The following is a 24573-nucleotide window of genomic DNA, read 5'->3' as shown; positions in this document are numbered from 1 at the left end:
ATTATATTACAATGAATATTGAGGTTACTTGAAAATAAAGGAAATCTTTGTTAATGTGGTTTAAATGGGTGATTGTGACGTTATAAGTTAGGCAAAGTAGATGTTAAGTGCACTGCAGCCAAGCAAGGGGCCTAATGGAGCTTGTGTTGGCTCGTTTTCTGGATGATGGATGGCAGTTGCAGTGTTAACAGCCTGCTGTAGCTCGGAGTGACTTGTATGCTTGTTTTACATGGTGCAAGCTAAAACCTGATGCAAGAATAAAGAAGTGATGACCAGAATGTCCCCTGGGAAGTGCTGTGACCCTGAGGCAAGGTTCCACCTGGTGCTGCCTAGGAGTTTCTGCTGCAGTCTCTGTTTCTGAGGAAGACCATCCAGTGTTCGGTGCTCCAGCTCCTGCTGGCAGCCCCATACCAGCCTTTCATTCAACCCACAAATACTTAACTGGGATAAAAACTCCTCTGGGCAAACCCAGGGAAAACCTTGGGGCTCTCCTTCAAACTGAGCTCTCCTTTAAGCTGCTGTGCTCTTGCCTTTGTAGTGGTGTACAGCAAAGGCAAGTGTGTGCAATCACTGATGGCTTTTCTTTCCAATTTATGTTCAGTTGTGGCATTTTCAAACCTTACTGTAAGTGGAGAAAAGTGATGTTTCTTGTGTACCTCAAACTCTAAGAACTATTAAAAAATCGCAGTATTGGGACTGGAAGGCTGATTTCAAGGTAGCAAGGTGCTGTCTGCAGGGTTATTCATAGGTGACAACTGGATCTTCATGAAATGAATTCTATGAATGCAGCAGCCTGTGACTTAGCTGCAGGTCTGTTGGTGTTGATGGCTGTACTCCTCTGAATCTCACTGTCTTTAGACAGAGCAGCAGGCTGCCTGTCATGCTGTGAGCTGAGGCACTAGATGGGCGGTGGGATCTCACCTTGCATGAGCCTTTTACACTGACATTTCATTTTAGAGATCTGTTTCTCCAAGAAGGTCTGGTTTAAAATCAGCAGTTTCAAGTAACTCTTCCCCCCCCCCTTCTTTTTTTCTTTCAGTATCCGCAGTGTTATGCAAAAATACCTTGAGGAAAGGGGTGAATTAACCTTCGACAAGATCTTTCATCAGAAAATTGGTAAGTCATAGTTAAGTGAAATGTTACTCGTGTGAATGTTAAGACCTGCTTGCCTGCCACCTCTCTGTAATGACTGCTGGAAATCAGTGTTGGAGATGGTCTGAGAAGCACTGGAGTATGGACAGGACTCAGTAAAACACAGGTCTTCAATAAAATGAAGTGTTGTGGAAGGGAAGAAGATGAAGCAGAGCAATCTATCAACTTCATGATCTGGAAAACTACTGGGAAAATAATGAAATTAATGGAAACATTGAGGAGAAAATTATATTACGTGGTATGGGCTTGTCAACAATGTAATGTGTCACATCAGTTAAGCTTTTTTGTTTCCTCTGCAGGGCTAATACGCCTTGTTGATAAGGGAGCAGTAGTAGAAAAGATAATCTATGTGTTGTCTTGACTGTCCGACATCATGTTTTTGCTGGCAACAGAGGGAGATGTGGCCTGGGTGAACCTGCTGTGTGCAGGGGGCAAACTGCTGGGGAGATGGGCTTGAGAAACAGGTAGTGAGTGCTTCCATGGGAGCATGGAAGGATGTACCCGGGGAGTTTGTACCAGAGCATCAGAGATCAGTTACTATGCAGCATTTCAGTTAACGGTGTGAATGTTGGGATGGAGAACCTCTGTATGCGTGCTGTAACCACACCGAGGACAGGATGACAAAAGATCCCCCTTGAGGAGGGGAGAAAATGTAGTGCAGCTCAGTTAAAACCAGCAGTGCCCTCTGTGTCTGTGCTGGAGTAATCACACAGATCCAGGCTGGAGAACCACTGCTCGGGTAGACGCTGTTAACTGAGGTTGTATTGTCTGCGCTACATCACACAACTAAATATAAAATCAGGATCATAGCCAGTGAGGCATGTGAAGTAATCCTCTTTTGGCAGGGTATTGTGTCCATCCTGGCACTGGACTACAAAATATACATGGACCTGCTGGAGAGAGTCCAGGAAAGAGCAGTGGGAATGAGCAGACCTTACTTAGCAGTCTGCTAAACACGACCTGCGAGGAAGTATTGAAATGGGGTGTTAATGTAGGCTATAAAAGGGAGAAGTGAGGTTGAACAGTCTTCAAAACCAGAAAAGCTGTTGCAGAAATGAAGAGGTTGGTCAATTTTCCAGGGGCTTGACATGTGAATTATAAAAGAACCTGGATACGACTGAAACAATTACAGCAGTAGGATGGGTGATGAAGCAGGGGAACTGATTTCATGCGGGGCTTGTGAAATCTTTGTCCTTTGGCATATGTCTGCTGGGATAATCCAGCTGCTCTTGTCTTGCAAAATGGGAACAAAAGCATAAAACAGGCTGGGAAGACTCGAGGAGGTCAGTGGATCTATTCCTGTCTGAAATACCCTGATTCTGTAATTAACAGTGGAAGCAAATGCCCGTGAACAAGGTGCCATGCAGCTTGTTGCCCAGGGAAGGTGGTGCAGTGGGGGCATCTTCGGGCAGGTTGAGCTTTAGCTGGGCTCCATGGCTGGAGCAGCAGTGTCCAGCCTTCCCAGTTGCCTGGAAATGTGCAGCTCAGTAGGCGGGAGAATATTCCGGAGTGGGAGTTTCAAGTATTGCCAGATTGAAATAAAGAGTATTCACAGATTGCCATTAATGGATTTCATGGCTTTGTGCAAAGAGGGTTGTGGAAATACCAGGCTATAGAACACATTCGTAGCAGTCTCAAGGAACTTTCCTTTGTATTACAGTAGCTGAAGCGTGGTCTGTATTTTTGTGCATAAAAGCTAGCATTTTTTATTCTGGCCCGAAATTTTGCACTGTAAATACCTTGTTTGCTTGTACTGACGTCTCTCAGCATGTGCTTCAGTTTAGATGTCTGTGCTGAATCATTAGGATTTGCTGTAGCATGGCAGTTGCAAAATAAGTGGAATTTTAAGCAGGCAAACACAGGCTGGCTCTAACTGTTCCATTCTCTTTGGTGGCAATGAAGTGGAGTCGTCTTCTTTTTATCTCCTTCAACCCAGAGCAGCTTCACTGTAATGGATATTTCTGTTCATGTAATGGAATACGTTTCATTCATCGTTGGTTCCAAAGAACAGTGAAGAATGCTGCCGTTATTCTGATAGGTTACAGCAATTACAGTTGGGTAGCTGTAACCTTGGAAGGATTACAGCTTTCTGTTCTTTCCTGCATTCTGGTGGCCATCGAAGCTGGCATTGTAGAGCCCAGCGTTCCATTAGCACAGCAGTTTCTGGCCCAGGCCTCGAGGTGCACAGCTCGCAGGCGTGCAGGGAGGTTTCCTCTCCTCTCCCCATGGTACGCTCACAGCAGCGCTTGCCCGTGTTACCTGGAAATGAGGAGGTCGCCTGTGACCACTTTGGTGGTGTTTTGGTTACTTCTGAAGCTGGTTTCTTCTGAAGTAGGATTTAGACTGGAAGAAAACACAGATTAAAGATAAACATGACTGTTTTTAACAGAAGACTTTGCATTGCACTGGAAAATGTTCTATTTCCTTACTGTGGTGGTTCATTTGAATTTTATTGCATTTTCTAGCTAGTTCTTTGCCACTAAATGAGTTCTGTTTCCAGACGTTAGCATAATTGCTTGTGGTAAAGTACCTTCGATTTTAGGCAAGCATGATGTGAGAGGCTGTGAAAATAAATCTGGCGAGGTAATTAAAAAGTCTGATCACTTTTTTACCCTCGTTGTTATCTCTTTGCATGGGGGGGACGTGGCTCAGGCTGGGCCCGCACGCAGGAGGCAGCTCCTGCTCCGAGGAGTTTCAGTCAACCGGAGCTGGACGAGTGTCTGGTCCTGAGCTGTCATTCTGCTGCTTCACCCCCTTGCTGCTGGCTCTTCCCGTGCCTTTATTTTCTCAGTTAAAGAGCTGTCTAGTATGCAGTGCTTTATCCTTGTGTATTATAAAACTTTATCAAGCTGCCTGTTCTTTCCTTTGGCAAGCATGTAGATGAGGACTGTTAAGCTGTTTTTTTTCCCCAGACCACAATTCTTTCTTGCAGCCCCAGGTCATTGTTTTCTCTGTCTCCTCCTTTCAAATGCAAACCCCAGGCTTTGATCAGTTGTCTGATACGATTCTTTCTGATGTCCTATGTGGGGCTATTCCTGTTGGATGTTTTCCTATGAGTATGTCTAATTATGGTGCTGTTCTTATCCAGGTGCAAGTGCTTATCTTTAATGAGCCCTTAAATCCTTTTAGGATCAGTGTTTTCCAGGTCCCTCTCTAAAAGATTGGCCTAGATTCCCTCCGTGCCACCTTCCCCAGGTGTGAAGGGAGGGCTTGGAAACCAAAACCTTTGCTCTGCCCTTTGGAATCACAATAAAAGCAGGGAAGTCCATCCGCGAGCTGTGGCAAGAGCCTTCCAGGGATGAAAATGGCCTGGAGGCTTCATAAGATCTGCATAAACAAGTGTCTGTCCTCTGTTCACATCTTTTTCTTCATGAAGGCAAATCGGTTGCTCTCCTCTCTCGAAGATGGGATGACTAGCTGCAGGAGTGATGCTCCAGAATGATCTTGAACTCTCTAAGAATCGCCTAATGAGTCAGAGGACGTGAAGATACAGAACCACCCAGAAGAACGCTCTGGCAGCGCTCAGTAGCCCAGCAGCCGGCTGTTCCCACAGAAGCTGCTTCCTCCAGAGCAGAAGCTTCATGGGGGAAGTACAGGCTGTCTCGAAGCGGAGTGCGTAACCACCTCTAACTAGTTTTCATTTTACCACATCCTGTTTGCTACAACACCAGATTATGTGTTTGCTTTAGCAAAAGAGACGTTTTCTGGTGTCCCCATATCCATCATTTACGTGCAGAACCCGCTCTCGGTTCACGACTGAGTTCTCCTGGTGCCGTGGGGAGGGCACGCCTGTGACAGCGCTGCTTCCAGAGGGCAGTTTGGGAATGAGCTGGAAGGAGCATCGCTGCTGGGTGGATCAGGGTCTGCTCAGCCAGTGCAGCTGCCAAGCGTGAACCGGAGTGAATTAGGTCATAGTGTTGCTTTAGAACAGGATTATCGAGGTTATTAAAGTTAAATGCTTTGGAGCAAACTTGTTGCTAGTTATAGTTCAGTGGCTCTTATGTCTGACACTGGACTTACTGACAAATTGCATCTACCTGGTAGGCAGTGAATAAAATCAGCTTAGAGCTTCTGGGATATGACAGTAAAGCATCCTAGAGCTTCAGGTCCTGGCTTGGGTTTGCCCTTGGGTTTGGCCTTGGGTTCTCTGGTGACTGCTTGGGAGCTGGTGGGTTGTGGCAGTTTGTCTACACCCATCTCGGTTTCTCATCGGTTACACAGAGACGTTGGGTTTGGGTCTTGGGGTGAGATGAGACCAGAACGTGTTTTAGCTGTTTCGGTAGCTGGTCATGCTGCAATTTCAGCCTTTCGCCTTGCCTGGGGAGTCACTTGCATGGGTTTTTTTTTTTTCCCTGAAACTTGATCTAATTTCTGGTTTATTTTCTTTAAATACAACATTTGCAAAAAGAACCAATTAAAAACCATGTAGTTGACGTAATGAGTTACAAATGGGGTTTTTTTTTCCCTATTTACCATCTACTTTCGCTTAGTGAGGAGTGATCTTTCTTGGGTGATTCATTTAACTGTCTTTCATATCCTCTTAAATCAGCAGGCTCCAAGTTGGAGGTCTTCCCAGCCAGGGTGAGCATTTTGCCATCTGCATCAGTGCTTCTTCCTACACACGCACATCTTCTGCGGGGCTCTCGCTTCTTATCTGCTCCCTTTACACTGCAGCAGCTAAGTATAGCTAATGTATATTCCTTTTAGCTGAGTTTCCAGAGCAGATGAGCATTGGGTCTCTTTTGTAGTTCCTCCTGCACAGACAACCTCCATCTGCGGGGAGGGACTTTTCTGCCTGCCCTCTGCAGTTAGAGGGAAACGTGCTCCTGACCATTGTGGCTGCTGTTTCCTCCAGCTCTCTCAGTGACAACGTTGAAGAAAGCCCAAACCCCTCCAAACTAGGGTGAGAACAGCTAAAGAGGTTTTTTTTAGGGCAATGAATCATGCTTTCTGTTGCTTGTTTCTCTACTTATGGACCCATCGTATTTCATTATTTCAGAATTTCGATGCTAATCACTAGGTGGATCTTGAGTTAAAATCTGTTGAGAAAAACATTCTTGCTCTTCCTCTTTCTGTTGCCAGTGTGGTAGCACAGCGCACTGCGCTCTCCGAGATACCTAAAAATAACAGGCTGGGAAAAGCACCTCCCTAGAGCATTATTTAAGCTATTGTTTAGTTTAAGCGTAAGATCTATGTGCCGTTGGCATTCTGAACTAATTAAATAGTCCTCTGAGGACACAACAACGTAAGCAATAGAGCTTGGTTGGGAGTAAAGAAAAGCACCTGAGGTTTTGGCTGTTAAATGAGCAGGGGATGACAAAATTATTAGCAGATCTTGCTTCTAGTCACTTCTAGCTGCTTGAGATGGCTCTGAAGCTGCAGCTTGGGCATGCGAGTGGTGGGGCTGGCCTGGGCGTGCTGCGAGCTGATGATGGACCGAGGTCCTCCATCCTTCCAGGGAGAGGACTGTGGTGAGCAGAAGGGGCCACCCAAAACGCCGTGTTAAGTGTCTAAAACCAGATTGTTTTGAGAGCCAAAGTCACCTACAGGTTGTATGTTAGCTACTGACCTGAGACTTGAGTGATGGCAAGTGTCACAGCCTTGGACTTCTTTATTGACAGTGTCCATGAGACTTGTAGCAGTGTGGTAATTTTACTCTGTTCTGGTATGTTGATGTTGAATAATATGCAGCCATATAATAGGGAAAATAGGCACTAGCTTGGTGGGTTTTCTGTAAAAGCAAGAAGGCAGGTTGGTTGTTGAAGTGCTTTTCTTCTGGGGCTGTTTCTGACCTAGGGGAACCAGCCACCATACAGAAGTAGGCGCCATCAAAATTAGGAAGTAACTATACAAACAAAACCCCCGTATTTAAAATACTTTTTAAAGACTGATCTTCTTCTTTCTCCTGTTACTTCTTATTTTCAGTTCAAGTTTAAACTAAACCCTGGATTCTGGAGAGCCTGCGGGAGGGTTGATGAATCTCTTGAACTCGTGCTTTCCTTGCACCGTTGATATGATCAGTTAAAAACAGCGCAAACCCCAAACCGCAAGTCGAGGTCGGAAAATGGGTGACTGTAAACTGAAACAGAAACGATCCGTGTAAGATGTGTCATAGAATCATGGAATGGTTTGGGTTGGAAAGGACCTTATGATCATCTAGTTCCAACCCCCAAATTCCAACCAATTTCACAGTGATTCTCCACTTGTATCAAACTGGGGTGTGGACAACAAAAGGGAGAAAATAACGTGCTCAGAGCCTACTTATAAAGCTGTTGTCTGGTTTGCTGTGTGCAATTTCCCTTCACCAAAGTAGGGCGAGGCTTAAGAATTAGTTTTTATGTCAGAATTTAAATGTCACTGGATGCTAAATTTCTTTCGACATACTTTATTTTGTGGTAAAATAAAAGTGGTACTTGCATGAATTACACTGAAGATCATTTAGCGGGATATTGATGAAGATTCCCGCTGCAGATTTTATGTGCAGGCAGTTTTAAGGAGGTGTCTGTCTTGTGTGTCAGGGACAAATAGTATCCAAAGTCACTATAAAAAATGTATGTATTCATTTTGGTTTCTCTTCTGATCATAAATAATTGAGGATTTCTCTGTTGGGATGCAGCCTGATACTCTCCCATGCCTGCTAGTGCAGAGGGGTTGGAAATACTCAGTTGTGTGATTTCCCAGAGGAGGTGCAGATCAAGTCTGAGCTTTAAAGTAGGAAAAATATATATCCTATCCTCTGGAACTTCTTATAATGGATAATGTACTGAATGGCTTTAACCTGCCAGAGGGGAGATTGAGATGAGCTCTGAGGCAGAAGCTCTTCCCTGTGAGGGTGCTGAGGCGCTGGCACAGGGTGCCCAGAGAAGCTGTGGCTGCCCCATCCCTGGCAGTGTTCAAGGCCAGGTTGGACACAGGGGCTTGGAGCAACCTGCTCTAGTGGAAGGTGTCCCTGCCCGTGGCAGGGGGTTGGAGCTGGATGAGCTGTAAGGTCCCTTCCACCACAAACCAGTCTGGGATTCTGTGATTCTATGAAACTCATCCTTGATATACTGCAAAGTGACTTCCATGCCAAAGATGTTTTTTTCTACCTGCTTGTACTTGCTTGAGCTTTCTTAGCCCATTTCTGATGGGATCTCCTTGTGTACCAGCAGTGATGGCGAGCAATCTCAATTTCTCCTTTCTCCACCCCAGCAATTTCTCTGTCAGTCCAAAACAGTTGCACTCCCATGGAGTTTTTATCAACGTGCCTTGAAACGATTCACCGACTAATGAAGCCTCTGAACACCACTGTGAAATAGGTAAATATTAGTTTCCCATGTCTGTAACGTGACATAATAACAACTTTAATGAGATTTATCTGCATGGCTCTGTACTACTAATAAAGCAGATTCTGTGGTCCTGCCAGTGCTGCTCATTCATCTCAGTGGGATAACTCATTAGTAACAGGAGAAAAGCTCAGGAAGAAGGAGAAGAGTAAGTAGACCCTGAATTAGTGAAGCTCTTAAGTCTTCTGACTTTCAGTTTTTAAGAGATAGAGCAGTTAGAAAGTCACAGAGCAGAGAAGCTGGAGAGCTCTGGCTGTCAATTTCCTCATTGATTTGTTTGTAGAGCAGATATTTACTATAAACCTTTCAAATGCTTTTATTGTTCTATACCAGTATCTGTCCTCTAAAAGAATGATGCAATAGGACTTGCAAACCCCCTGGGGAATTGGTCCAGATTTGCAAGGTTCTTGCTGCAGAACATCACTTGGAGCATGGTCAGGAGGTGAGTAACACACCATCAGAACTCAAATCTTCACACTGTGTAGGGGAGCAGAGCAGTAACCTTGTGGGGTTGCTGCTTCTCTCTTTCCCGGCCTCTTTCCCCTGACAGCATCGTGTCCAGCCAGTGCATCAGTACCATTCTGCTCTCAAATGTGTGCATGTCTGCAGGGGTTGGATAGGTGGGTTCAGAAATCTGCAAACCAGTTTCTTGATGTTTCTGGATGCTTCTGTCAATAATGTCTGTGATTTAACGGGGAAAGAGGCTGAAGAGAAGTAGAACCATCTGTTTCTGAACCTCCGGCTCTCAGCAGCTTTCTTCTTAGAGCGCACAGAATGAACCACAGGAAGGCTTTAAAATTCATGTAGGAGAATCATCTGTGCTCTGTCACTGTTGTTTTAGTGGGTTTGTTCCTCTTTACCTAAGTGCTGCCTGTATTTACTAACTGAATACTACTGGTTTTGTGTTCTGATTTAACCATGGTACAACAGACTTCCTAGAGGTTGTGGCAGAACCGTGTGATTCGTTACAGTGGTTCAGATACTGAACAGTCCTTGCTAAGGTGAATACTGGCATCAGAGGCTTGAGAATCTCCTTCTGCTGTGAAATTATTCCATGTCTTCAATAAATGATGTTAGTGCCTCGCTCTTCCCCAAGCAAAGCCACGCACAGGCCCTTCCTCATAAGCAGAAATACACCTCCCAGTGGGCTTCGTGTGTTAAATAATTCATAACGGTGAGCGGTTCGTAGCGTGGAGAGGTCAGAAGAGACTGTGTGCTTTTCAATCATGAGCGATGTTCCCTTGCATTATGTAAGCGATTTGCAAAGGTTCTATAATGGAAAAATACTGATCAAGAAAACGACAACTGGCACGTCCTTCGTAGGGACTGAACATCCTTGTGACGTGGGGAAGGAACCGCTGCAACAAATAACAACCATCGTGACGTTTTTAAGCTGCTAATGCTTGTTAGCTTGCTCATAGCTTGCTAGTAGCTGCTAATACCACTTGCAAAAGCGGTGGGAGTTTCTTCTATGTACAAGTGAAAAGAGAACAAAACCTCAAGTGCTGTGTATTTCTTGATGAGCTTCAGTGAAGGAATTTAATCATGTTCTTTGCAATAACTGATGGATTGAAATGAAATGCTTCAACTCTGTATTCAGTTGTCCTTTTAGAAATCAGAATAGTTTTATGTGGTACTAGTCCGTCTTTCAGAGGTAGGTTTTCTGATGTACAACCCTCTTTTTCGTTCACCTTTGGTATGTGAATACATACTCGACTTCCCCATCCCTGGCAGTGTTCAAGGCCAGGTTGGACACAGGGGCTTGGAGCAACCTGCTCTAGTGGAAGGTGTCCCTGCCCGGGGCAGGATGGGCTTTAAGGTCCCTTCAAATCAAACCACTCTGTGATTCGATGATTCTGTGACTTTAGTCAACTGGAATTCTGCATGTTAAGGGAGACCAGAGTATGAAAGATATGTACTGTATGTGGTTCAGCTATAAGTTTTTCCTATTCTTTTCATGGCTTTAAGTAGTGCTTTATTGCATGTACGATATTCAGAGGTACATTTCATGAGGATATTAGGATAATACCTGGTGGTTTTGGGGTTTTTTTGGAGGTAAGGATCCAGTGGCAATTGCAGTGGGTGAAGCACAGACATGGCATTTTTAATGGTTTACAGCTGTGTGTTAAAAACAGCACACATTCTCCTTTTCCTTAGGAACCCTTTTATCCTGTGAATTGCTGTGCCACCACTTGACATCTTGACAGCTGCTGGTCCTGCCCTCTGGAAGTGCTGAGCTCCTGGCTGCTGTCAGGAAGGGTATTTACAGTGTGCCTTCTCGTTTGAGATGCAGGCTCTCTAATCCACCTCGAGTATTTAGCTCTGAGCTGCTCTGCGGGGCTAGAGGCAGAATAGTGATTGAATGCTTTTAGTAAACCAGTGTATTATCTGCTTAAGATTCTCTACCTTGTGGGCCTGGATTGAGGATTAACACACAGTCTGTGAATACTCCTCCATCGTGTCCAGTATGTGTGTGCTGGAGGAGGTGAAGGCACGCATAGCTCCGGGATTTGGGACCAGGGCTGGCCACGTTGTAACAAGTGTTAGTGATTTCACGAGGGGAAAACTGTTGGAAAACATGCCTGGAAATAAGCATTTTCTTTGAAGACACTTGAAACCTTTTAGCCAAAGTTTATTTTTATATAATGATTTATAGGCATCATTAAACAAGCTACCTGGCAACTTAGTAATGCTGAGCTCAGTTTGAGTGTGTTGTAGGGAAGTTGTTCTGCACTCCTCCCCACTGTATGCAAGTCCTGTCTTGGAAAATACAATTTGTTCTTTTACCCTGCTTTTTATGCACACAGATATGTTTTAATTTGTTATGATTTATTTTTAAGGAACAGTGAATGTACTTTAGGCTCTATTAGGAGAAATAGGTTAAGGACAAACAGCTCATAATTGGAAAGCAAAGTAGTGAAATCTGTGGTGCCTTCTGGGCTGGGAGGATTTTTGTGGCTTTGTACCTAGCCCAAGCTGTGATTCCTACGCAGATGAGTTTTCCCTGGTAGTAGCAAGTCTCTTTTGTTCCTGAACAAGGAAATCAGTGGTTCTCTCAATTCTGGAGCTTTTAGGTGGTCTTAATTATGCTGCGCTATGGCAACTGAGTGCGTGTAGCGTACAGAACAAGATCCTGAACTTGACTGGATGATCCTTAACAACTGCAGCCTGGTTCGAATCACAGCTTTTATATCGTTTAATAACAGACTCTACCCCTAATGTTTTGTGTCCATGATCCAGATCTGTTACTGGTACCAGTGGTGGGCTCGTTACATTACTTAAGACAAATAAAATAGGATGGGATAAACCATTTCACCTCGAATCCTGTGCTCAGTTCTGGGCCCCTCACTACAAGAGAGACATTGAGGTGCTGGAGCGGGGCCAGAGAAGGGGCCTGGAGCACAAGTGTGATGAGGAACGGCTGAGGGACCTGGGGGGTTTAGTCTGGAGAAGAGAAGGCTCAGGGGGGACCTTATCGCTCTCTGCAACTGCCTGACAGGAGGATGGAGCCAGGAGGGGGCTGGTCTCTGCTCCCAAGGAACAAGGGATGGGACAAGAGGAAACGGCCTCAAGCTGCCCCAGGGCAGGTTTAGATGGAGCTGAGGAACAATTCCTTCCCCAGAGGGTGCTCAGGCATTGGAACAGGCTGCCCAGGGCAGGGCTGGAGTCACCGTCCCTGCAAGGGTTCACACCCCGTGTAGCCGAGGCCTCAGTGCCATGGGTTAGCGGTGGCCTTGGCAGTGCTCGGAACGATTTGACTTGGTGATATTAAAGGTCTTTTCCAACCTAAATGATGCTGTGATTCTGTGGTTAAAGCAACCAGCAGCTGGGTTTACACTAATTAGCGTACACTAATTTCACTGTGGAGTGTTGGTTGAGGTTTGCTGTTACTGCATCCTGCAGGTTCCTTGGCAGTCCTGCGCAAGAGGCTTTGCTGGAGACAAGTTGTCTGTGTCCTTCTGGTTCTGCTCCTCTGACTTCTTCATGCTGCTGTCTGAATTCAGCCAAATAAGAAAGATCAGGAGATTCTTGGAGGATCTCAGGACAGAGACATTTAAGGGCCCTGAATGAGGAAAGCTCCTTGTGTTGCATGGTTTGCACCAGCCTGATGTTGGGAAGCCTGTGCTGAAGCTTCCCCTGCCTGAGCCGGAGCTGTTTGCCACAGCCGAGGTCTGAGGAGCCTGGTCCTGGTGCAGATGTCACTACTTACTGGTTTGTCATTATTCTGTATTTATACACTGCACGTTTAGTTAGGATTTGGAAGCAGCTTGATATCTTTGTTTTCTAATTTGCTATTTTGCCTACTCGAAAGTGTCTACATCAGCATTTTGGACCACATTCAGGTCTGCTGTAAATAGCTGCAGCTTCCTTTCAGTCAGTGACATTGTGAATACTTGCATCAGGGCGGAATCTGTCTATTTTTAGCTCTGCTGTCTTACCTAGTCGCTTCTGTTTGTTTTAATAAGGTTTTTATTTACTCCCGTTAAAAGCGTATTTGGATCAGATACCAATAAAATTCCGGTTAGAATGAGATAAGTCGTTCTCTGCAAGGTTTGTTTAATTACAGAGTTCCTCATTAATTGTTTTATTATTATCTCATGCTCGCAATTAATTGACATTCTGGTGAAGATAAAGGTACGGTGCGAGCGCAGGAGTGACCTTGGGCAGGCAGAAGGCCAGCGCTGTCCCCTGGCCTGGCTGCCGGCGTGGCTCTGGCTGCCGTCCCGCTGGCCACTGCTGGCGGAGCTGAACCTGCTGATGGGGCAGTGCCGCCTGCTTCAATAGCGCTGGTGGCGGGGCAGGAAGATGACATGGAGCTGTAAAATGAGAAGGTGGCTTTCGTCCCTGTGAGTGGAAAGGGCAGCATTTCTTGCTTAAAACTGTAAGAGAAGGGTTTGACATTGCAAGGTGGATATAGCCCATGGGCATCGGCCTCGCTGCAGGACAGGCTGTGATTCTATGAAATATTGCTATGTTCCTTTTTAAAAGAGATGGGTTAACCTCATTCCTTTCCTTGTCCCCTCCGAGCTGGTGAAACAGACTTTGCCTGGTTGGGGATGAGCTCTAGGAATGGCTCAAGCAGGCACCAGCGTTCTCACCCCAATCCCCCCGTGTTCAGCTCCTCTCTGCATCCCCCCATCCATGCCTTGTCACAACTGTCCAGCTGCAAACCTCAAGGGTTGTCTTTGTCCCTCCTTGAAAGACATGTTGTCTTGGTTATTAGAGTTAGCGCAATTAATGGCATTTGTCAAACTTAGCTATGAAGGGTTATTCATCAAAAGATAATGGGAAAAAGATACTGTCCAGAGAGTGGGAAAGTTGAGGCTCGGAGCTTGGTGTGTCTCTTACTCCAGTGTGTGCATTATTGATAGCATCCAACGCTTTTGTGTTACCAGGAAAAGCTTTTAGAACTTACTTTTCTTTTCCCTTAACAAGTAGTGATCTGGTTGTTGCAGAAATTATATAGTATAGAGGAAGAAATCTTTAAAGCAAAAGCTGTCAGCATCTTGATTTCATAAATAATTGCTGGTTCCTTTTATCTGTTACTTAACGCTATCATTTTTCTAATTCCTGCTTTCTGTTCTTGGTCTGATTTTCGGTGTGTAGTTAAAGGTGCTTATTGTGCTTTGCGTCAGTTCTCCCCGAACTTCTTCAAACTACTGTCACTTCTTCACTGCTGCGTCTGTCAATTAGTTTTGCAATTATGTGAGAGCTGCAGTTTCTGGCTAGTAATTTTTCACTCAATCTAAGAGCAGCAGTAGAAGAGATTTCCTTTATGCTGCAGTGGAAGTGCAGACTTAGGGAAGTTGTAACACAAACACTTCCAGTGTGGAGAACATTAGGCTCTAACTGGATTTGTTTGAATGCAGGATGGTGGGAAGATGTCACGTGCTGATGCCCGGGACGTGGATTGAACAGTCAGACAAGCTGCAAATGCAGGATGAGGGAGGAGTAGGATGTTTGTATTTGCATTGATGCTGTAAAAGAGTTTAAGAGAAATCATTCAAGAAAAGGTTAAATCGCAGAATCCCAGACTGGTTTAGGTTGGAGGGACCTTAAGTCTCAACCAGCTCCAACCCCTGCCACGGGCAGGGACACCTTCCACTAGAGCAGGTTGCTCCAAGCCCCTGTGTCCAACCTGGCCTTGAACACTGCCAGGGATGGGGCAGCCACAGCTTCTCTGGGCACCCTGTGCCAGCGCCTCAGCACCCTCACAGGGAAGAGCTTCTGCCTCAGAGCTCATCTCAGTCTCCCCTCTGGCAGGTTAAAGCCATTCCCCTTGGCCTGTCCCTCCAGGCCCTGTGTTTTCATGCTATGATTTATTTTACTGCAGTATTTTTAATAAACTTTTTTTTTTTATCGTGTGCTTTAAAATGCTGCTGTAATAATTCTGCTCATGTTCACTGGAACTGAGTGACAGCATTTTCTCATACTTGATATGGCTGTAACGTATTATGACTGTATCAATCATCTAGAAGGGTTTCTAACTTCTCATTTGGGATGTCTCCGTTTTCTTGCACAGCAATGCAGTTCAGAACAGAGCCCTGGGGAGAAGCAGCTTTGCAGCACGGGCAGCATCAGCCTCCTCTTGTTCCCTGCCATAAAGAAATTAAACAGTTTGGAAAACACTAAGCGGGCCTCAAACGTTTGCCAGGGCATTGTTGAGGGTGCGTGTTGGTGTATTTTCACACTCCTCCCACAGTTGTCTTTGTGGGTTGGGTTTTGTTGTTTGTGGGTTTGTTTGGTGACCAGCCAGTGGCTGGGACCTCGCCAGGGATTTTTCTTTCAGTGCATTCATTGCTGTTTGTGCCGCTCTTTAGTCTCTTAATTACACGACTGTAATCTTCTTTGGTTCATTGTCCAAGGGAAAGTTCAGTCAATTCAGCAGTGTTTTGCTCAGTGCTGCTGCTGCTTCCATCATGTGTAAAGTGAGGAATTGGGTTCGTGCCCTCAGTGGCAGGCTTTACTCTCAGAGCCAGGTTCATGCCGTGTTCACCACGCTCCAGAGGTGCCAGGAGCAGCTCTGGGGTTTGGGCAGGAGAAGGGACAGTCTGGGACCTGCTCAGGGTCCTGCTTGGAGTGAGCCTCGTGTTCCCACCGGGGACGGGGTGGCTCTCGTCTGGGAGCAAGGTCTTCCACATGAGGTGTGGGGATTGCAGGGGCTGCTCTGGTGCTGCACTCCTGTCCCCTGTGCAGCAAGGGAAAACAGCTCACCAAGAGTATTCCCAGCAAAATGGGAACTAAGGCAAGGCCTTAAAAGAGCAAAAGGAAAAGCCCCAGTGTAACCACAGATTGCTGTAGGGAATAGCAAACTCGGGGTGGGTTGGTTTGTTTTCAGAAAAGCGTGTTTGTTTGTAAAATATTTCAGGAATGATTCTTATTGTTGAGAATAGTGAGAAAGTTTGGAGATTCTCAGAAGGGAATCTCTTAATTAGATTTCTGTCCTTCTTCAGAGAACAAACCCCAGTTTGTGTAACCTTTGAAAAACCGCCCTAACCAGCTAAATGAGTTGAGCAAAGTATAGGAGCTGTCTGGTCATAATCCCTTCGCTGATGTCCTGATTGCACCAAAGAAATCCCGAGGACCTCAGGAAAACAAGTGCTTCCAATAGGAAACATAACTTGGGATCTGGGAATATCTAGAGGGGCTACCAAGAAGCTGATAAATGTTTTCATTGTACATAAATTAAAGCTTTTGTTTGGCTGGTCAGCAGTGCTTTGTCTGCTGGGACTGAGGGGTTTGCCTCTGAGTAGTTGGTGGTCCTTAATAAAATCAGGTGATAGTGAGTTGAAAGGACATGATGCTCGTAACTGACAGTTAATGCTCTCCTGTACATACTACAATGGAATTACAGTGTAGAATAGTCTGGAATATATGAGATGTTAAAGGTGGTTGTAGTATTTCTTAGTTGAGTGTATAATTTTACTATAAGTTCAAATTACAACGACATTTTAATTAAATCAGGTCTTTGTATGTATAATCCCTTCTCTGTATTATTATAAATACTAATATGAAATATTATGTATATCTTAAGTTGAAAAAAGGCATTTTCTATCTCCACATGTTGCCTTCTTGGGAAGGAAGAGGGGCAGGGGAGCGATGGAGCGGTGCTCAGCCACTCTGCTGCTTCTTGCTTCCTTTGCTGTTCTAGTTCATGTTTTCCTAGTCCTGCCTCCAAAAGATGGGTGGGATTTCCATAAGCAGCAGTAACTCTAAATAAGAAAAGGTATTGCCTGATGCGTTGGAGTCAGAGCTGGTTCATTTACAGCTCTGAGGGGCTGTAAACCCAAAGCATGAGCTGTGGCACCAGATACCCATGTGAAGTCCAAGGGTAGCGGGTACCAGCCCGGGTGCACGTAAGGACACCGCTTCCATGAGACTCAGCATGTCACGATGCATGAAGATGCCTATAATGGAAAATACTCATCAGCAGGCTGCAGAGGTCATGCTTTAAATTACTTGCAAAGGAGCTATAAAGGTCCCGATGTAATTTATTGTGCTATAAAACCTATTAGAGGTAACATTAACCAGTAATTTTAAACTGGGAATGCAGAAGAGGTTGTTTTTTATCAATAAAATGTAGGTAAATCTATTTCAAAACCAAACGATATGAATAGTATTTAGTCCTTATTCTGAAAAAAAGAACAAAATCTGGTCTGTGAAGGGGAATGGGATGTTCCAGTGCAGTATGGAAACATCTCATGCAATTCTCAGCAGGTGGAAATTGGAATGTGCTTAATACACCTGTGGGAGGTGAGTGAGGTTTATGATCCTTTTCTGTTCTGAATGCTGGTGGTGGGTATTGCTGAGCCTTGGGACCAGGGATCTGTGCAGGTATAGACAATCCAGGATGTTTTCCAGGGAACTGTATCCCTGTTTACAGGTTTCTGCAGTAACGATATGGCATTTTCTGATTTTATTTTTCCCTTTTCTCTTTTCTTTCCAGGATTTTTGCTTTTTAAAGACTATTGCATGAATGAGATTGATGAAGCTGTCCCTCAACTGAAGTTTTATGAAGAGGTAAGGAGGAAGGCTCTCCCTCTGCTGCCTGGGGACGCCGAGAGGGCAGGAGAGGCGTCCAGGGGGCACCTTGTTCTCAGTCACTTCAGCTTCACAGTGTAATGGTCGATTCATAAGAGACAATCTTTTATATAGTAACGATGGCACCTCAAAGGGACAAAACTATCACTTTAAACAAGCTCAAGAGACTTTTAAGATAGCGATGTAACTATTGACAGGTTGGTAATTTGGTACAGTCATGATCAATACGGTCAGTTGTGCTCCATTGTCAGGAGAAAATCAGTGAAGAACCCACAGACGTGGTGCCCGAGGCAGGCATCACCCAGAGGGATCCATCATCTGGGGGAGCACGTTGTGTCCTTCCCATCCCTCCTTGGCTGAGGGGCCCCGGCAGCGGCCGCGCAGGGACCCTGAGGAGCCTCCTCGCTCCATTCATTCCGTGCTCTATTTGTGAGGCTCTAAATATAAAAGTGTAGTTAATCCTGTCAGAGGTGCTGGTTTCAGTTCAAACACGCAGACGTGCTGGGAAGAGGCAGCCTCTGCTGCTCACTAGTAATTAGAAAAGCTGCCTGAGATAACCTTTTGTCTGGATTACTCTTAAGCTGAATTTCTCTTGCTGGCAGCACAGAATAGCCTGAGCTGGTCATCGGTGGGAGATAAATCCTCAGTGATGATTCTATGATACACAGTTCCCCCCCGTCCCCGATATTAGATACTGTCAATAAAGAAGAACCTTTTTCCTATCGTTTCCACCTTTTTATATCCTGAAGATATCACTGTCATAGGTAATCAAAAAGGCACGTTGTCACGGATTGTTTAGCAGGATATTTTTAGCTGCCTCTTTATCTCTGAAACAATTTGGAATTACATTTTTAGGTTATTAGCAAAGTGTAGCTTAAAAAGAACTTCAGTGCTTTGTCAGGTACTGTTCAAAAAGTCCCATTACAGATATTTCGGGAGGGGTTTGGTGCGGTTTTTTCGGTGACATACCGGATTTCTCTCTTATTTTTTAATATTCGATTTACTTGCTGCATCTATTACATGTGGAATAATTTGAGTACATTGCCCCATTAAAAAGCGCTTGATGTAGAAGGGCCCCGTACTCCAGGGATTTCATGTTGCTGCAGCTGAAGTCACGATCAGGCATTTAGCTGGGGGAGTGATTCATCCAGCTCGGCTTCGAAAAGGAGGGGAAAAAAAGGAGAAAAAGAAGAAGTACTCCGGGGTGCTTGAAAACTAACACATTCTGATTCCCGTTTTCAAAGCTGTGTCTCTGGAGGCGAGCTGAGGTTGGCCAGGGAAGGGTTGAAATACAGTGACAGGGTCAGTTATCTCTGCGTCAGGAGCAATGCTGCGGAGCGGCTGCTGACAGAGACCGGTGACGGTTCTGAACGCTGACGCTTCGGCTCTGCCTAGTGCTGTGGTTTTTTGGCATGCTACTGTAATGTTCTATTTAATGAATGTATAAAATTAGCTGTGAATGTGTCAGGCACATGTGGTAGATGTGGTTTGTAGTAGGGGTGTCTCATGGAATCACCTGTGTAATGAGCAGCATCGGGCAGTGTGCAGGGGGGGAACAGGCTGAGCTGCCCTGGAGTGCATCACCAAGGGGGACTTTGGTCACCTCCTTTCCTTCCTCCAAACCTTTACAAGACAAAGGGACTTTGGTTAAAAGGTGACAGCAGGCGGGGATGTGCCTGGGGCTGTTGGAGGGACCCCCCTGCTTTGGGTGTGGAGTTAGATGATTTGAAAACCAAATATCAAAAGGGCAGGAGGTTGCATTCGAGTAAGACAATATAATGTGCATCAGGCTTTCTCCTGAACTTCTAATTATTTTATGACATGGCATTAATTAAAAAATGTTTTCTTGGCAAAGATGTATTGAATCATTTTAATTATAAATGGGTACGAAGGGGAAGCAGTCACAGATGGCAGCTCGTGGTGGAACAGTTTCCTTATCATAGGCAGCAAACAAGGGGACTAGAAAAACACGGAGTTCAATTACGGTGTTCCACCTCTCGAGGTAGGCTGGTCTGAGTCCGTCACGTGGAGACCTGCTGGAGAGCTGTGCGGAACAGCTCATCCTGTGAAAGGAGCAGCCTCGGAACGAAGGGACAAAAGAAAGTGTATTGTGAAATAGAGGCAGAACACTGGGTTTTTACATCTTTGCTTTCTGAAGTCCTCAAGGATGTGCTTTCTGTTAACCATGGTGCTGTTCGGCTCTGAAGGGTCTGGCAGGACAAGCAGAGCCTTCCCTCTGTCCCTGCTTCATGAGGAGATGCTCTGTACATCTTTTGTGCAGGGTTTATTCTGTAGGCTGAAGGTACAGACAGCTCTGATCTGTCCTGTTCCCTCTCCCACAGGCACTGAATGAAATCAGGCCGGGAAGTACTGTGCCTCGGTTTTCCTGAGTCAGAGCAGGGCCCCAGAGCAGGGCTGCATGCTTCCTTTTATTTGGATCCAGGGATCTCACAAGGTCCCTGGTTGGACACAGGGGCTTGGAGCAACCTGCTCTAGTGGAAGGTGTCCCTGCCCATGGCAGGGGTTGGAGCTGGATGAGCTTTAAGGTCCCTTCCAACCCAAACCAGGCTGTGTTTCTATTCTGTCATTCTGTGATGCTGGGCAGGTCTCAGCAAGTCACAGCTGAGTCTGTTCCCTAAAGATCCTGTATGGTTTTTACATTCTGTCAGTCCTGGAAGAACTCTTTCCCTAAATAAACCCCAAAGGACCCTTGGGCTCAGTGAGGGTTTTGTTCTGTAAATTAACCATACGGGGTTGCTGTTGTTTCACTTGGAACACACTCACCTATACCCCACCTGAAGAGTCACACAATCATTTAGGTTGGAAAAGACCTTTAAGATCATGGAGTCCAACCGTTAATCTGTTCTCAATGAAAACAAGTTTCAGATGTTTCAATTCCTACTGACAGTAGTGGCAGCAGAACTGCCCTGGTGGGATTCCCTCCATACATGTCTTTACACTTTTTGCCAGGGGAGGTGTTTAACTGCAAAGGGATTTAGCTGTGATGGAAGCATGAGGGACGGTATCAGACTCAGTTTGAGCTACAGGGAGAGAAGTTTTCTGCAGACAAATCCAAGGGGAAAAAGCCCTGTTCCTCAAAAATAACAAAGACTTTCTGAATTCTTCTTCAATGTTTTAAGAAGTCTCCTCTTCATTCTCAGAGTCAATACAGCATTTTTCAAGACAAAAAAAATGTTGCAAGCAAATGTGCTCTTTAAGCATTAGTTAAGGAAATAATAAAGGAACATAAACTTCAGCTAAAGTATTTGGGCTTTTTTAACCAAATAAGTGAAAAATCATTAGAAATGTGCTGATCTAATGGACCTTTTCTCTTGTGTTACAGATAAAAGAATACGAGAAACTGGATTCTGAGGAAGAGCGGCTGACCCGGAGTCGGCAGATCTATGACACGTACATCATGAAGGAGCTCCTGTCCTGTTCCCATGTGCGTATCTTACATCTCACACTGCTCTTTGCCTTACTTGAGTAGCTTGACAACAGGGATAATTCACAATACCCGTTGTTTCGTTCAGAGAACAATTAAGACTGTTACTGAAGGGGTTGTAACTACAAGTGCTTGTAGTGCTGGGGATTTCCATTTGAAGTCCGTGGGACTGGGTTTCTATGCTGGCTGAAGTCAGCATAGAATGATAGAGTGTTTGTGTTGGAAGAGACCTTAAAGCTCATCCAGCTCCAACCCCTGCCATGGGCAGGGACACCTTCCACTAGAGCAGGTTGCTCCAAGCCCCTGTGTCCAACCTGGCCTTGAACACTGCCAGGGATGGGGCAGCCACAGCTTCTCTGGGCACCCTGTGCCAGCGCCTCAGCACCCTCACAGGGAAGAGCTTCTGCCTGAGAGCTCATCTCAATCTCCCCTCTGGCAGGTTAAAGCCATTCCCCTTGGCCTGTCCCTACAGGCCCTTGTCCAAAGCCCCTTTCCAGGTTTCCTGGAGCCCCTTTAGGCACTGGAGCTGCTCTAAGGTCTCCCAGAAGCATTCCTTTTTTTAGTTTATTTTAAGTAATAAGAGGTGTGTGCCAGTTATTGTTAAACTTGGTGGTAGGCAAAGGAAATATTTGGAGATTGATCTGTTTATATTTCTGCAAACAGAATATTTTACAATATGATAACATCAGTGCAGTTTGTGTGTGTATATACTTGCACACATTAACCAACCTCCCCCAACCCAGCAGCAGCCCTGCCCCAAAAACTCAAAGGAATGGAGCTGCCAGGGACAGTTTGTGGAACTCTGGTGTCTGGAAAAGCTCAGAGTAAAGGTTGAGATTATTGTGTTTAAAACTGGTCACACACAGATTGCTGGGGGTTTTGTTATGATTTGTTTGGCCATAAAGCAGGCTTTCATACTACAGGGAGACAATGCACTCTTTAGCCTCAGCGTGGCGAGTTGAAGGCGTGGGGCCGCACTGGGACAGATACAGCTTTGTTATAGCCCATGGAAACACGTGTTCCCTCCAGCTGAGCTTTTGCCCCATTGATCTGTATTTATCAATTTCATTTGCTGTCACTTTAAAGAAGGATCTGCAGTGGGTTTTGCCCCAGTGGTGTGGTTCAAGCAATTTTTGTTAATTATTATGTTACTAACCCATTATGGGCTCTGTAGTGGTGGAAGGTCCATGTCTCCTGTCTGTGGAGCTGTACCCGGATAGGGCATTTTTCATTGATTTGTTAAAGGAACATCATCTGGCCCTTCTGTCTTTGCCTTTCTCCTCCTCATCTTCCCCTCTCTTGCCTTCCTGCTTTGGAGTATTTGCTTCACTGCGTCCCTCTGCATGGTTCACTATGACATGCTTTGGGGGGGGTGTTGCACTCATTCAGTCTGAGGTACGTGTCTTTCTCACATGGTTAAAAGAACAACAGTGCTGTAGACCTTCAATGAAACTTTTACATTTCCAGCTGTTTGAAACCTTTCTCTTTCTTTTCCAAAAGCCTTTCTCAAAACAAGCTGTAGATCACGTACAAATGCATTTAGCCAAGAAACAAGTGCCAGCCAGCCTTTTCCAGGTGAGCCTAACACTCAGAATGGTCTTGTTGCTTCACTTCTGTGATAGTAAATGACTTGGTACGTCTTATTTCAGGAGACAGAATAAACTGTACTGGTGTATATTCTTTGCTGTGGTAGTGATGAAAATGCTTTTTTAAGTAAAAAATTACAAATTAGTATTATCTAAAATATTTTAAGCACATTTATGAAAGCAAACTGTACCTTGGTGTATATGAACAGAATAATTCTTAAATCTGTGCGATTTTAAGCCATTAAATGATTTAGAGTAAATCACTTTCCATCAGGAGGATACACATCCTGTCAGGATAAGCCGAACTGAGAAATAGCCTTAATGTTTCAGCAATGTGAAATCTTTGAAAGCATTTTTCCTTTAATTTTAAGGTGCATTAATTCCCACTTGATGCTGGTGTGGAATTCAGCATTTGTGCCATCTCACATGTTCTAGCGTTCCTCTAGAAAAAGCCACGTATGAATGGAAGGTGCTGGTTTCTTGGTAAGGACAGAGAGGAGATGAAGTGAGAGAGCAGCTCTGGGAGTACAGACTCCACAGGAGCGACCACTTACTCTGTTTGAATATAATGGGGAAAAAGAGCTGTGCTGTGATTGACTTGCCAGACCTGTTGTCCATAGGCAGGTGCTTCACACAGGTTTCATACATGAACTGGATTCCAAAAGCTAAATGAAGCTTCAGTGCTTCATTCAAAGTGCCTCTTTCAAAGAAAACACAGTAAATGCTGTAGTTGTACAGGGCCAATGTGAGTTAAGTGCAATGGGTAGTATTGCATCATCAGTTTATTGTATGCTTAAATACTAATTGTGTTTCTTACCCCTTTTTAGCCATATATAGAAGAAATTTGTGATAGTCTCCGGGGAAAAATATTTCAGAAATTTATGGAAAGGTAGGAACATGGCACATTATCCAAACTTTCTACCTAATGTAGCAGGAAGCCGGGACCATAAGTATTGCTGTAAAATAAGGCTGAAAATGTTTAATAAACTTCATTTAATTAATAGTGTATTGTCAGCGAGCTTCCGCAAATGAGTGGCTTTGTTGTGTGTCGTGATTAATGTCAGGATGCAGGAGTGGAGAAATTGTAAAGCTGATTTTCTCTCTTGCTCCATGTAGCAGCAATAATGGGCTGCAGTTTGATCTCAGGGGTTTACAAACACAGAACTATGTTCTGGGGGGAGATTCTCATGAGTCACCAGCTCTGGAGTGTGACTGAAAGACCTGGTTTGTCTCTGGACACCCCGCAGTTAAGCAGGAAAAGTCTAGTAAAGAGCACAAGACAAGAGATGATGGTAACAATCCCTCTGTAGAACTATAATTTCTTACTCTGAAGAGAAATACTTAATTGTTTGTGTAGAAATGAGAAATGATTTTTTTCTTTGGAACAGCTTGTGGTATTATCGATGTTTTTCCTATTTTAAGATAAAATGAGTTTTAAATGTTCCTTGGAGTATATGGAGGCTCATTAACATGAATCGAGCTGCCTCTGTTTTCTTACAATTATCTTACAATTATCTTCCTCTTTCTGCAATTTAAATGTTTGTTAGTTCCAATTTTAGTTGTTTTTAAAAGTTAAAAACCATCTGAAGGAGAGATGTGAGGGCATAGTGAGCACTTACAGTTACAGGGATAAGATTATCTGATGTCTGTCTCCTACAAGGATGTAAAATCTGAAGCATGCACTGCTAGTAATTGTTTTTCTTGGTGGGGGTAAGATTGCAGTTGTTTGAAAGGGAGCCTGTCATTTGCTAAATAGCACCACATGCCCTGGTGCAAAGTTATTTTACATATCAGGGTCTTGATGTTTCCTGTGATCCTTCACCCAGTGTCTCAGACCATTTCTAAACTTCTTTTCCCTACAGTGACAAGTTTACTAGATTCTGTCAATGGAAAAACGTAGAACTAAATATTCATGTAAGTACCTCCAAGTATATTTATCTTGTCAAAGGAAGAATATGTTTCTTTTTGAATACTTGCTTGCAAGTAGATTGAAATAGAAACAATAAGGAGCTCCTTTTTCCAA

At 44.6% G+C, this 24573-nt stretch overlaps 1 protein-coding gene across 1 annotated transcript in view; it reads left to right on the top strand.

Moving 5' to 3' along the window:
* GRK3 (G protein-coupled receptor kinase 3) overlaps positions 1 to 24573 on the top strand; it is a 65964-nt gene that overhangs the window by 14965 nt on the left and 26426 nt on the right. The window contains exons 2-7 of the mRNA XM_030501269.1: positions 1040 to 1116; positions 17425 to 17498; positions 20863 to 20964; positions 22465 to 22539; positions 23378 to 23439; positions 24413 to 24464. Coding sequence (XP_030357129.1) covers positions 1040 to 1116; positions 17425 to 17498; positions 20863 to 20964; positions 22465 to 22539; positions 23378 to 23439; positions 24413 to 24464 — 442 coding nt within the window. The remainder of the gene's footprint in view (positions 1 to 1039; positions 1117 to 17424; positions 17499 to 20862; positions 20965 to 22464; positions 22540 to 23377; positions 23440 to 24412; positions 24465 to 24573) is intronic.

Source organism: Strigops habroptila, chromosome 11 (assembly GCF_004027225.2).
Source record: "Strigops habroptila isolate Jane chromosome 11, bStrHab1.2.pri, whole genome shotgun sequence".
NCBI classification, from domain to species: Eukaryota; Metazoa; Chordata; class Aves; order Psittaciformes; family Psittacidae; genus Strigops; species Strigops habroptila.
The sequence above is the reverse complement of the archived record's forward strand: the minus strand, read 5'-3'. Positions and strand labels throughout refer to the sequence as shown.